The 11,775-nt window shown below is 39.8% G+C and overlaps 1 protein-coding gene across 2 annotated transcripts; it reads right to left on the reverse strand.

Moving 5' to 3' along the window:
- Positions 1-710: 710 nt before the first annotated feature.
- On the reverse strand, positions 711-9,345 carry LOC309715855 (uncharacterized protein). 2 transcript variants are annotated; one of them, XM_082549292.1, is made up of 4 exons: positions 8,850-9,345; positions 4,528-7,790; positions 2,987-3,061; positions 711-1,348 (listed from the first exon to the last, which is right to left on the reverse strand). In XM_082549292.1, exons 2-4 carry the CDS (start codon positions 7,764-7,766, stop codon positions 1,150-1,152), a joined length of 3,513 nt encoding a protein of 1,170 aa, XP_082405418.1. In that variant the 5' UTR covers positions 7,767-7,790; positions 8,850-9,345; the 3' UTR covers positions 711-1,149. The 2 variants fall into 2 exon arrangements, with proteins under 2 accessions (XP_082405418.1, XP_082405417.1); XM_082549291.1 differs by having other exon boundaries at positions 4,528-7,837.
- Between the last annotated feature and the right edge of the window lie 2,430 nt (positions 9,346-11,775).

An 11,775-nucleotide genomic window follows, 5' to 3' on the forward strand; every position in this document is an offset into this window, starting at 1 on the left:
CAATGCAGAATTTTTGGGACTTTAAGTAAAAATTGCACCTTTGCATGTCGCATTACTTACATTTAAATGTACTGAACAGGGCTACTCGTACGAGGCTTCAAGGCTTTCAGAGGTGCTTTGAGCCCTCATTCCTTGTAACAGTGTTACACGACTTTCATTTTCAGTGTGCTTTATTTCTTCTTAGAGGGGTTTTTAATTAAATCCCGAGTATCGCCTGCTAAGAAGGTAATATCACAATCTTTGTTTGACATACTGCTCAAATAAAAGTTGCACGCACTCTTATTCACAAGCTTTCATCCAAAATTCCCCTCACACTTTATGAACAGTTCTATGAAACTACAAGGGTCTGTTTCACGTTGCTAGTTTGCTTTTTATGTCCATAAGTGTGTGTCCATGAGTGTGCTCATGGGTGTGTGCATGCTTCATTGCAGCCTTTCGTCATTTCATTGTTTTACTCAGAGACCTTTTATGAAGTTCAGATTGTTCGGGGATTTGGAGACCATCAGCACAATTGGCAAAGGCATAATGAATGCTTCTGTATTTTGTGCACCCTTGTGGCCAGTTTGCAGTTGTGAAAAGGTTTAGATGCATTGAACGTACATGTCCTAAGTGAAAAAAAATCTTTATTTCATTCATAAATGACCAAAAACAGTTTAGCAATTAGAATGAATCAAATTAACTAATTTATAGACAAATAAACAGAGGTTATATCAAACTACTTAACGGTAATTAAAAGGTAAAGCGACATTAAGCGACATTTAAAACAGGGAATATAGAATCAAATGCTTTAATTATAACAGTGCAAACAGAACAGAATCTCATGTACAAAATTAGATATAGAAATCTACATTTTAATGCAAGCATATTGACAAGAAAACATATTTAACTTGAGAAAAAGTGAAAATACATTTCTTATGGATGGTACTAGTTGAAGGTCACAAAGATCAGGTTCAAATTTGAGAAAATCCTTCATATAGGCTTTGACAGTGTGCAGAAGAGTGGAACTTTACTTGGGAAGAACATAATTCAAAGCAATCTCATTCCACAGGAAGAAAGGGAATAGTAAGAGTTCTCTGCAAAAGGCTTCTGCTGGTCACTTGTAACACAGGATAATGGCTATTAAACTGCACACAGGTACTGAAAAGAGTTCTAGACTTTGTGAGTTTTTCTTGGAAGCCATTTGAACAGAGTCTTGCACAGCTTTTTGCTTTTCAGCTTTGTCTTTGTTAAGTTCTTAATGACGACATTTTGGAGCAGGCTGAAGGTTAAAGGCTGGGATAGGTGCGCAGTTGAACGATTCAGAACCTCCAAGAAGCGTCTTTCCTGCTGCCTGAAGTCATACTCTACACTGGAGAGACACACACACAGCCCCAAATTAGTTATTCTCCACCTGAAGAAAACACACATTACAAAAAACAAAAAGTGTGTCAAACCTGAAAGCTTTCTCCGAAGATGCAAATGAATGTTTTAGTGTGTCATATCTGCATTTCCAGCTCATTTTTACATAATGCAAAAGCTTTTCATGCCTCAAAATCACTATAAACTGTGTTGCTACATTTCACTTTGCTTTGTGTGGTCTCCTCATGTGGGAAGCGCTGCACTTGTCAGGTTTCAAAGTGGCTGATTGGTTTGGGCAGGTAGACATTTCCCAGCAGGATATCCTCTTTTTTTGGAGGGTACACAAGTCTGGTTTAAATATTCTTATCTTCCCACTTGGCCTTTTAAGGACCAGATGCCCACACACACACTCCACACACACACTCCACACACACGCGCACACACACTGGTCAGCAAATCAACTTATGTAACACTCTTTTTGTCATACAAAAGGGGTTTTGGAAAATAAGGAGATCAACAGGAATGTTTTGAATATTTCACGATGAAGACAATTTAAGGTTTTGCTTTCTCGAGCTTGAGGCGTTTTTGTTTTCCGAAAAGATGATGAGAAGAATTTTAGATTTTCCTCAGCCCACTTAGTAATATTTTTTATTCTCCATTGCTTCCACCTGATGCAACATTTTAGTTATTAGGTGCAAACTATACCAGTGTTGGAATATCGTTAGCTTCATAGCATAAGTGCCTAAGTCATTGACTTAGTCAAATGACTTAGGCAATTATGCTATGAAGCTAACGATATGAGAACTAACCAATATTCCATGATAAGTCTTACAGGCAAGGGATGCGAAAGCTCTTCTCAGACAGCAGACAAACAATTCCTTTCACTGCTTTCTTTAATAAAGTTTGCAATGCACTGAAATGCAACCGCTACTGCTGAATTGCTGTCATGAAAACTAAGACAGTAATAGCTCAGTTTGCAATAACTACTTTTGATATATTCTCCTGCTTCCTACGAGTCATCGAATCTTCTAAAACATTTCATTTTAATACAGCATAACATCAATTAGTCTACAATCCAACTGACAATGCAAATTTTGACTTCATAAATCAGTATAAATCAGTTTTGTAGGCTGCTTGGACCTGACTCAGTTCTGTCTGCCTGCTTACATTTCCAAATAGACTATGCTACATAAAGCAAGTGCTTAAATTTGGCAGTTTTTCCATAAGATTTATCGTGTTCTCTGACAGGAAAATATAATCCTTCTGTTACTTCTGAGCAAGAAACTGCTTGCTAATGACAGTAAGTCATTAATTTTTAGAGAAATGAAGAGAACAGACTGGCCAAGAACTGGCAGCTGCAATGGCAAAGGTGCTGACCCATGAACTGAACTGTGTGCCTGAAACTGTAAATCTGTTGTCCGACTTTGTCCTTGAATAAACTGATACGTGTTCCTGTTACTGTGCATGCCATGCATGTTGATTTGGTTTGATTGGTTTCTTCATCTCTTTTATCGAATGAACACCAAAAGGGAAGCAAGTAGCAAAATTAAGGTGTATTAATTATACTGTAGCATTCTTATGGTACATTGCAGCAGATTTGATCAGTTATGTGTTCAGACTTTGCATGTAGGCACAACTGTCATCTCACCTGTATACAACACAAGCAGTTTTCTGACACGTTGAGCAGTCTTTGAAGTCCTGTCCTGTTTTGTGGGATCGCCGACTGGAATACAGATAAAGCACATTTTATATCACAAATATTGTGAATAACTGCTTAACTCTGTAACCCTTCAGTGCAAGAGAGTATGAGCTATTAAGAATTCTAACATAACTTGAATGGAAAAGGAAGGATGAATTAATGTATGACCCTATCAACTATCAGCAGCTTACATGAATCATTGTGTCTTATTGTTAATGAAAGAAAAATAAACGATGCAGCTGATGTAACAACTAAGGTATATGATGTCTTTTTAAGTCATGATAAACCATAAACCCGTCCTTTTGTGTTAACCAAATCATCCTTTTAGATTTACAGTGTAATCATCTTTCCTATCACTGTATCCATCTGAGACACTTTCAGTCTATATAACATAGCGTGTAAGACATCAGTAGGTTATTAGGAGTTGGTTTTTCTAAAACATGACCTCAGAGACAGTCACAGCTTATTAACACAGCACACTGAATGAGAATGATTGACAGAGACACGTTGCCAGAGGCCTGTTTTAATTCCTGTTATTTGTCCCAGAAGAATTGCGTGGCTATATAAATCTCTGCCCCCCTGAAATGCCCAAGTAGGTTTCTATCATACTCAGGAGCATAATCACGGACCTGTTTTTCAAACCTGCAACAATGTTGCAATGCCACATAACTACAATTCGAATCAGATTTTTTGCACGTTTGTGAAACAGACTTGATAACATGTTAGCAGTACTGCCTTCAAATTGATTTGTGCAACTTAAATCACAGTGTGCGAAATTATTTACACGACTGAAACTCGTTTGGTTCAAATGTCATTGAGGTCTTCCAGTGCAGATGCTGGAATATCTTTCTTCCTATTATTTACTTTAGTTATAGGACAGAATGGGGAAATATGTGAGAAATATGTGAGAAACACGTGAAGCTCTGTGCTTTTGAAAAAAAAACTGACCCTGTTTTGGTTACTGTACCCTTGCTTTTGTACAGTAATAGATAGAAACATCCTACATCCTGGTTTTCTGTATCATTTTTGTCCTTGGCAATACAGTAATTAGTAGCTAATTAACTGAACAGTGGGTGAGTAAAACATGTGTTTATAAATTTAACAAATGCACAACTGTTTTCAGTCTAAAAACAATGGTGTTTGCATTGATATTCAATGCTGCTGAGTGTTTCCAATCTAAGTGATGACTCACTGTAAAGCCAGAGATCAGCAGAAGCAGGAATGCTTTTAAAATAATTCCTAGACAGGATTCTGGCTGCTGTACCTGTACTGGACTGAATATAAAGTATTACAGCAAAGTATTTACAACTCATCTCTAACAAAGCATGTTAAGTATATGCCATTCACAAATATGTAAAGCTCTATTGTACTAAATATTAGATATTCAAGTAAAAAACTGATGATCCTGAAGTGATAAAGAAAGCTCAACACATCCCTTATTACACTTCCACACACACTCAGAGCCCAGACACACACGCACATTTACTTACCCACTGGTTGGAGCGTGCCATGTCTCTAGGTCATGGATAATGTTAAGCAGAGTAGTGATCCTGTCCTTGTTGGCTGCCAGGCTGGCCTCCACAGTCTCGAGTCTCTGCTGTAAGGCTGCTGATTTGCAGCACTGTGGGGAAGATGGCAGCAGCAGGGCTGCATCAGCTGGGTGGGAGTGAGCCAGGCTGGTGTCCTCTGGGCATGGCTGAGGAGGAGCGGGGTTGTCAATTGCCTCCACTTTCTTAGACTGGAGGCGGAGATAGGATGCCAAGGGCTTTGTTGATGATAGCAATATGGAATTGCAATCAAGGCCTGTGTGCATACGGGGTTCTCTCTCACTGCTGCATGGGGCTGGCGCAGTGAAAGAACGCTCGGTACGTGTGAGTGTTTGTGGCGGTAATAATGTGTCAGAGTTTTGCTGGACTGAGGATTTGATGATGGGTTTGACATTTCTAGTTGAGGTGATGGGTCCACAGTTTGTTTGCACTGTTATAGAGGGTGTTGAGTTGATGGGATGTGTCTCTTTAACTACGTCAGTTTTAAGCTTAACATTTGCATGACTGGCTGATACACCCAAGGCAAACCGTTCTGCATTTGAATTCTTTTGCTGGGCTGTTGTTACCGGTGGGCATGTTGCACAGTGTCCCTCATGTTCGGTTTCTGCACATCCTTGATTATGTGCAGGCTTTTGTTGTTCCGTTTTTATGAAACCCTGCAGACAAGAGCTGTTTGACTTAATTAGGGAAATGTAATTCTGGAGGTTTGCGACCTGCGATGGATTTGAATTTTCATGGTCTTTTGACTCATGCACAATTAATTCATTGGTTAGATTAGCACTGAAGTTACTTTTATCAGAATGCAACTCCTCGCTGGGTTTATTGGTTGATTTAGGGTGATTAGTGCTAGCATCACTGCCCCTGTTATGATCTTTTGGCACAATTTGAGGCTTAGATAATGCATGCGGAAGTGCTAAGTTGCTTTCCTGATGACAAACAACACCACATTTACCAGGTTTGTTACTGCTTTGAGTTCTGATGTCTGGTCCTAGTGTGCATTGAGGTTTGCTTTTGTCGGGGGCTTCATTACAGCTAACTACCTGTGCTGTGCCTATTGATTGAAGCAAATTTGCACTTGATACAGAGACATTATTTTGTTTCTCTGTCAAGGCAAACAAATGCGTGCCAGCTGGGGTTGCAGATTTTTTCGAATTGAATGCTGTGTTCCTGAGAGCTATATTTTTGTTCAGGGTGCTGTTAAATCCAAGTCTAGAGCTGGAAGTAGTACTCACAGGCACCTTAACTTCCGAGTCTAGGAGATTGGATGCACTAGATGTTGTGTCTAGGAAAGATGTACAAGCGTGAAGCAGAGGTTCAGAATTTGAAGAGTTAGGGTGAATTATTTGTGCAGGCACAGACTTATCATCACATGCAATTTGATCTGAATTAGTTTTATAATTTAAAATGCTCAAATATAGATGCGGTATAGCTGGATGCTGTGGATTAGCAAAAGCTTGAATTCCAGTTGAGCTTATTCCTCTGTCAGTAAAAGGTATTTTAGCTAAAGATGTGCTAGCAGCTACTGTGGATGCCTTTTCTTGTAGTTTATGATGTTCAAGCAGAGCATGCGGTGGACCTGAGGGTAAAACGTGTGCAGGTGACTTTGATTTATGCATTTGGTTGAATGCATTGCTGGCCAGTGATAATGTGGGGCATTTAGGGCTAATTTGTTGGTTATTAGTTGTATTTATTTGACCCGCATGCTTGGAGTGTAGAGGCTTGTGCTGAGTATTGACTTTAGCAGCTATGCTTTCAGTGGACGTTGGTGCAGAATTAAAAACTGTGGTTGATATGAGTGTGTTGGTACTGGATGTATTTCCAGTCCCTGTGGCTACAGTATAGAAATGCGAAGGTGGTGACAGTGTAATCTCAGGTGCAGCATGTATAGACACACATACATTTTGAGATTCATTGTATTGTGTAGAAATGTGTTGTGTTGTCTTAATGCGCTTGGGGTAAGTGTGCGAATGTGGGTTGTTGGCCTTGGTAGCTATGGCCAACTTGGGGGTCAAAGGGAGAGTTGTTGGACGAGAGAGCTTATGGTCCTGTGGAGGTTTAGCACCAAATTTTTCACTGGAAACATCCTGTCTGGTTTCTATTGTTGCTTTTGTGATAGTGATGGTTTTAGCATGTAGGACGGTTGTAGGTTGGATTGATGTTTCACTTCTGGAAGGATTTATATTTGACAAAGTGACTTGATTGCCTATAGAGTGGACCGGGCATGCAGGGTGTGGTGTTTTTCGATACCTTAGTTCCTCATTAACGTATAATAATTGTGGATTGACTGTAATTTGGGTCCTGTTGTCAGTATTATTAATGCTGTCGGAGAGTTGTTGGTTTGCCGTAGGGTTTTTTTCAGTGTGGGATATTTGGAAAGGCGTAGAGGTCGAGAGTGAGGTGAAGGATGAGTTTAAAGAGTTCCCTCTAAGGAAAGCATTGGGAGTAGGAATTTTCTCCCCTATAATAACAGCTTTGTTGGTTACAGACTGTCTCCCTCCACAGTGGTTGCATATTTTTTGAGGCATACCAAAAGGTCGGGCAGCAGATAATGGCAGCGTCTTCCTACACAAATCTGTATAATGACCTTGCAATCTGGTCCGGTCTCCTCCACGACAGGTTGCTCCCTTTACAGGCTCGGCCTCATCATTGTGTACGGTAATCCCACCGATTGCCTCTGAGTCAACCACACTGCCATTAGTGTAACGGTTACCAGATTTACAATTAGACCTGGCATTCCCTGCAATGTGTGGATTTGTCTTGATTGCCCTGGTATAGCAATAAGTCCCTCTACTGTTCCTCTGACAGCAGGCCACATCCTTTGAGGCCTCACCTCCAAGTGCTTTGAAAGTCACTTCCTTTTTGGTCTTGGATTCGCCACTTTTCTGTTTTAGAATAGCCTTTTTCTCCTTGTCACTCTTTGTTAGTAGTATCTCCTTGTCTTCCGTTTCCTTGGTAATATAGCTGTTGGATGTTTGACTAATGTTATCTGAGAGTGTATCAGTTAGCTGGGTAGGAGGTCTACTTATCGCAGGGGATGTCTGAACACCAACACTGCACTGAAGTCCCCACAGGGCTCCTCCGGATCTGTCTCCTCCTGTTGCCTTCCAACCACGCACGCCAACCAAGGCAGGGACTCCTAAAACCGGAACCGAAGTCGTCAGGTCAGCTGCTCGTCTCCCCATTCCTCGACTGGTCGACTCAAAAGTCTGATAATTCAAAAAGGGGGTCAGCGTTTCCACATCATTACATCCATCTAAAAGTAAAAGAGGAACACGTTTAAAGCGAGAGACATTTTAGATGGCACTGTGAAGGAAATCCATGAGTAAGCAGGAAACAATGCACAGAGCTTGGGCTGAGACAAGGAAGCGCTTTAATAGTGCAAAAAAAGGAGGATAACTAGAGTTGTCAAGAATTGTGAGGATTGTGCTCTTACTTTCTTGGAATAAGACTGGAAAAAGCAATGACAATGTGCAAATGCTGATAACAAGAGAAGTGTTGTATATTATATCAGCACTTTGAACATAATGCAAAGATCCCACCCACATTAATGTTTCAACATAGCGCCTGGAGTAAACTCTAATGTCTTCTTTCATTACAGTATTTGCCATAGAAGGCAGCGTTCACCCCATTACCCTTCACGTTCAGCTCACCTTGAAAAAGAGTACCATACACTAATGCTATAGCCTTAATTAAGGTCTGTGTGCATTTAACCGCAACACCATTTCACGAAGGGGACAGCCTGTGTAAGTGTGTGTGTGTGTGTCTATGCGTGCACACAAGTTTTCTCATGTGTAGAGGAGGTCATTTTAATGATTTATGCAACAACAGTTCAGTTGTCAACACCAGGGTGATCATGTGTGGATTTTTCAGCAATTCTTTATTATACAGTTAAACACAGAGTGTGTGTCTATGTTAGCGCTTGCATGTATTCATTCATGACAAAAAAAGAACATGTAAATACATTTTGGTAAGGCTTTCTTCACTTTCTCCTGGCCTTCATACCCCTCAAACTCCTTTATCCAGATATGTCTAAATTGCTAGACGAACATTAGTCATCCACAGGGACTATTATTTTGGTTCTCGTGTCAACTGATGTTAGTTGAGCTAGGTCAAGTGACCCACGTCTGTAGTTGCTGTCTAATAATAAGTGACAACTGTCTTGTCCTGTTAATACACCATAAAAAAGCAAGCAGAGAAAAAACAAGCTATTGAAAAGCCGCAAAATGTTTACATGCCCTCAACTTAAGAATAAAACACAGACATACCTCAGTCTTTGTATGATCCTGCTGCAAGTCTTGGCTCCAAATGAGTTAGTTTTACGCACTCTCTTTTATGTCCTCATGGATTCTCAAGGTTCTGAGTGACTTTATTTTCATATGTTTTTATCCCTTAGCTGCACAATTCAAACTCAGTGCAGTCCACAGGCAGTCATCTCGGTAAAGCAATACTGCTTAATGAGTTCTCTTCGTAACTGCTCAGATTCTGAACTAATCTACCTTTTATTGATCAGGCATAAAGCCAAGCTGTGTCCTCACTGCGCCCGCTTCTTGTTTTGGTCCTGCTGCTCCACACTGCTCCATAGTATGCCACAGTATGCTGTCCTCCAACACACTCTGCCCTACTATGCCTTATCTTTTTACCTCCTCTTCTCACTTACTCTTTCTGCGGTGCTCCCTCTCTGCTCTTTCTGCTACTGTCCTCCTTCCCAGCATTCATGTATCCTGGTCTATAGCTGGGTGGAGAAAGAGAGCAAGAGAGAGAAAGAGAGAGAAAGAGAGGGAGAGAGAGGAAGTGACTTGCATCAGTGGGGTAGGGACTGTGTGTAAATTACCATACAAGTTAAAAAACAGGAAATGTAAATGACAGCAAATGTATGTAAACAAAGTTGTAGCAGTCTGAAGAGGCGGTAATTACAAATTAAGCCTCTTTAACACTATTACTAATTTGAGTCTCTAATTTCTTTAATGTATGTGGTTTCTTTTACAGAGAAGGCACTTTTATTCTAGATTGGGCTTAGTCCAGGTAGAAAATAAGCATTCATGTATAGCTAATGTTTGATTTTTCACATTTTGGGCACACATCCTTTTATTATCAGGATGTGTGGCCCCATGTCTTCAGTGCTCTGGGGGGTCTTCGGATGCCCTGGGTCTCCTGGGCTTTTCTCTGTCTGCATCTAGTTCCCAGAGGCCATTGTTTCAGCTTCTCACTGCTCATTATGTACATTTCATGACCAGTGTTGGGGTTGTTATGTACGTATTTCACATTACTTTTCTTAAAAGCAATCAAGTACTTTCTTAATTACTCACTGGAAAAAGCAATTCAATACACTAAACATTACTTTCACTTTATTCCAGTAAACAATATATACCTTAAGCTAATGTTCTACATACCAACACAAATCCATATTCTAATGAGGACACATCTTTGAGGATGAGGATCTCTCTTTTAGTGATTAGATATGAACACAAAATCGACAGCACAAAGCAAAGTTGAAAACCAACCCAAAGAGAATTCAAAGTGATCGTCACAGTGATTCTACTTTAGCATGTAAAGACAGAAATGGAGGCAACAGTGTTTCAAGCCTGACTCCTTATCACTTCCTCTGTTATGCCACTGCCTCTGTTGAAGTTCAGGGTCCAGTTGCAGGGCTGGGGCTTGGAATCACTCAGCTTCAACATCACTCTGGGTTTGTTTTTTTTTTGCCAGCTTTGCATTAGCATGCTGTCTGTGCAAATGTTCGCAAAAAGGAGCCAAAGTTATGTTAGCAGAATAATACAGATGTTTCTGTCCTGTACACAGTTTGCATTTCACCATCACACCCAGGTCCTTTGGCACAACAGTGGATGTAGACCATAATTCTGCTTGGACAGGACACCCTTAAAAAAGTACTTGTAATTAACATATAGTATTTCTATCGTACAGTGTACTTTTCTCCACATTGGCATTTAAAGCACTTCACCACATGTGTATTCTTACTTTTATGAATATTAATTACTTTTCAGATTCAGATTTTTTCTTGTTTTTGCAACTTTATTATGTTGTTGTGCAAAATTTTTGATGTCTTCACAAATAAATAAAAATAAATAAATAAATACATTTAAAAAAAATAAGCTTTGAAGGTTTTTTCCTGCTGCTGACATTAAAGCATGGTTTCTACCTTTATCAAGTACTGCAGTTAAGCCCTGTGGAATTCTTTTCTTTTGGCAAATTTCTTTAATTATAACAATAATTTGAATATTGTCTTGGGATAATGGAAAAAAATATTATTTTCCATAGCAAACATGCAACATTCAAGTACATGTTTTAAGTGAATAAAAGTTTAATTTAATATCAATTAATGTGTATTTAATGTGTATTTTAAAAACCATGTATTTTTACATCTGACAAATAATTGATAAAACATCAAAATGTTTCTCATTTATGGATTTTAATGTGTCGTATATAAGCCCTTTGATGTATGTCATTTAAGTTTATGGACACTAGAGCCCACAGCCTCTAACATAATTTATCACTGTCACGGTCCGGGGCAGCGGCCGTGTGGAGAGTGGAAGGAGGACTCAAAGCGCAGCACTCATTCAGGTGTGAGGGTGATTTATTGATAATAACAAACATAAAGAGGAGATGGCAAAACAGAACTACGGATGAACTAAACTGGGTGAAACCACACAAAGGAGTGGCAAACCTGAACACAAAGGGAGAACAGCAGGGAGAGCACGCAGAGGATTTCACAGGGTAGATGCAGAGTACGCAGGGTAACACAGAGGATGAACACAGGTAGGAACACAGACGACGCGACGAGGAGCAGAGGAAATCACACGCTATAAATACACAAAGAGACACTGGGAAATCACACACAGATGGGGGAAACAGCTGGACCTGATTAACCTGACGAGACAGGGGAACACTAACACCAGGGACCAACAGAGGGAGCACAAACCCAGAACCCAGTGTCTAAAATCCCAAACACAAACCATCCCAAAACAGCCATGAATAATAATGAAAGTAATAACAATAAGTACATAAACATAAAGTCACTGAGTCATGGTCGCAGGACCATGACAATCACCATGCCTGCATCAACAGGATATTCATAGGATATATTGAAATTATGAATAATCAAGTATGGTAATGTTTATATTTGCTGTCAAATAAATCAGGTTATGCACTATTATGGACATCATAATATTGATT

The sequence above is a fragment of the Aulonocara stuartgranti genome (assembly GCF_965226115.1).
Source record: "Aulonocara stuartgranti genome assembly, chromosome: 10".
NCBI classification, from domain to species: domain Eukaryota; kingdom Metazoa; phylum Chordata; class Actinopteri; order Cichliformes; family Cichlidae; genus Aulonocara; species Aulonocara stuartgranti.

Bases quoted from the DNA above. Each gene is read 5' to 3' on its own strand.
- LOC309715855 (XM_082549292.1), bottom strand. From the start codon at position 7,766: ATGGGGAGACGAGCAGCTGACCTGACGACTTCGGTTCCGGTTTTAGGA. The intron at 3,062-4,527 runs GTAAGTAAATGT...TCTGTATTCCAG, and splicing joins TGGCACGCTCCAACCAGTGG to TCGGCGATCCCACAAAACAG. The intron at 1,349-2,986 runs GTGAGATGACAG...GTGTCTCTCCAG, and splicing joins ACTGCTTGTGTTGTATACAG to TGTAGAGTATGACTTCAGGC.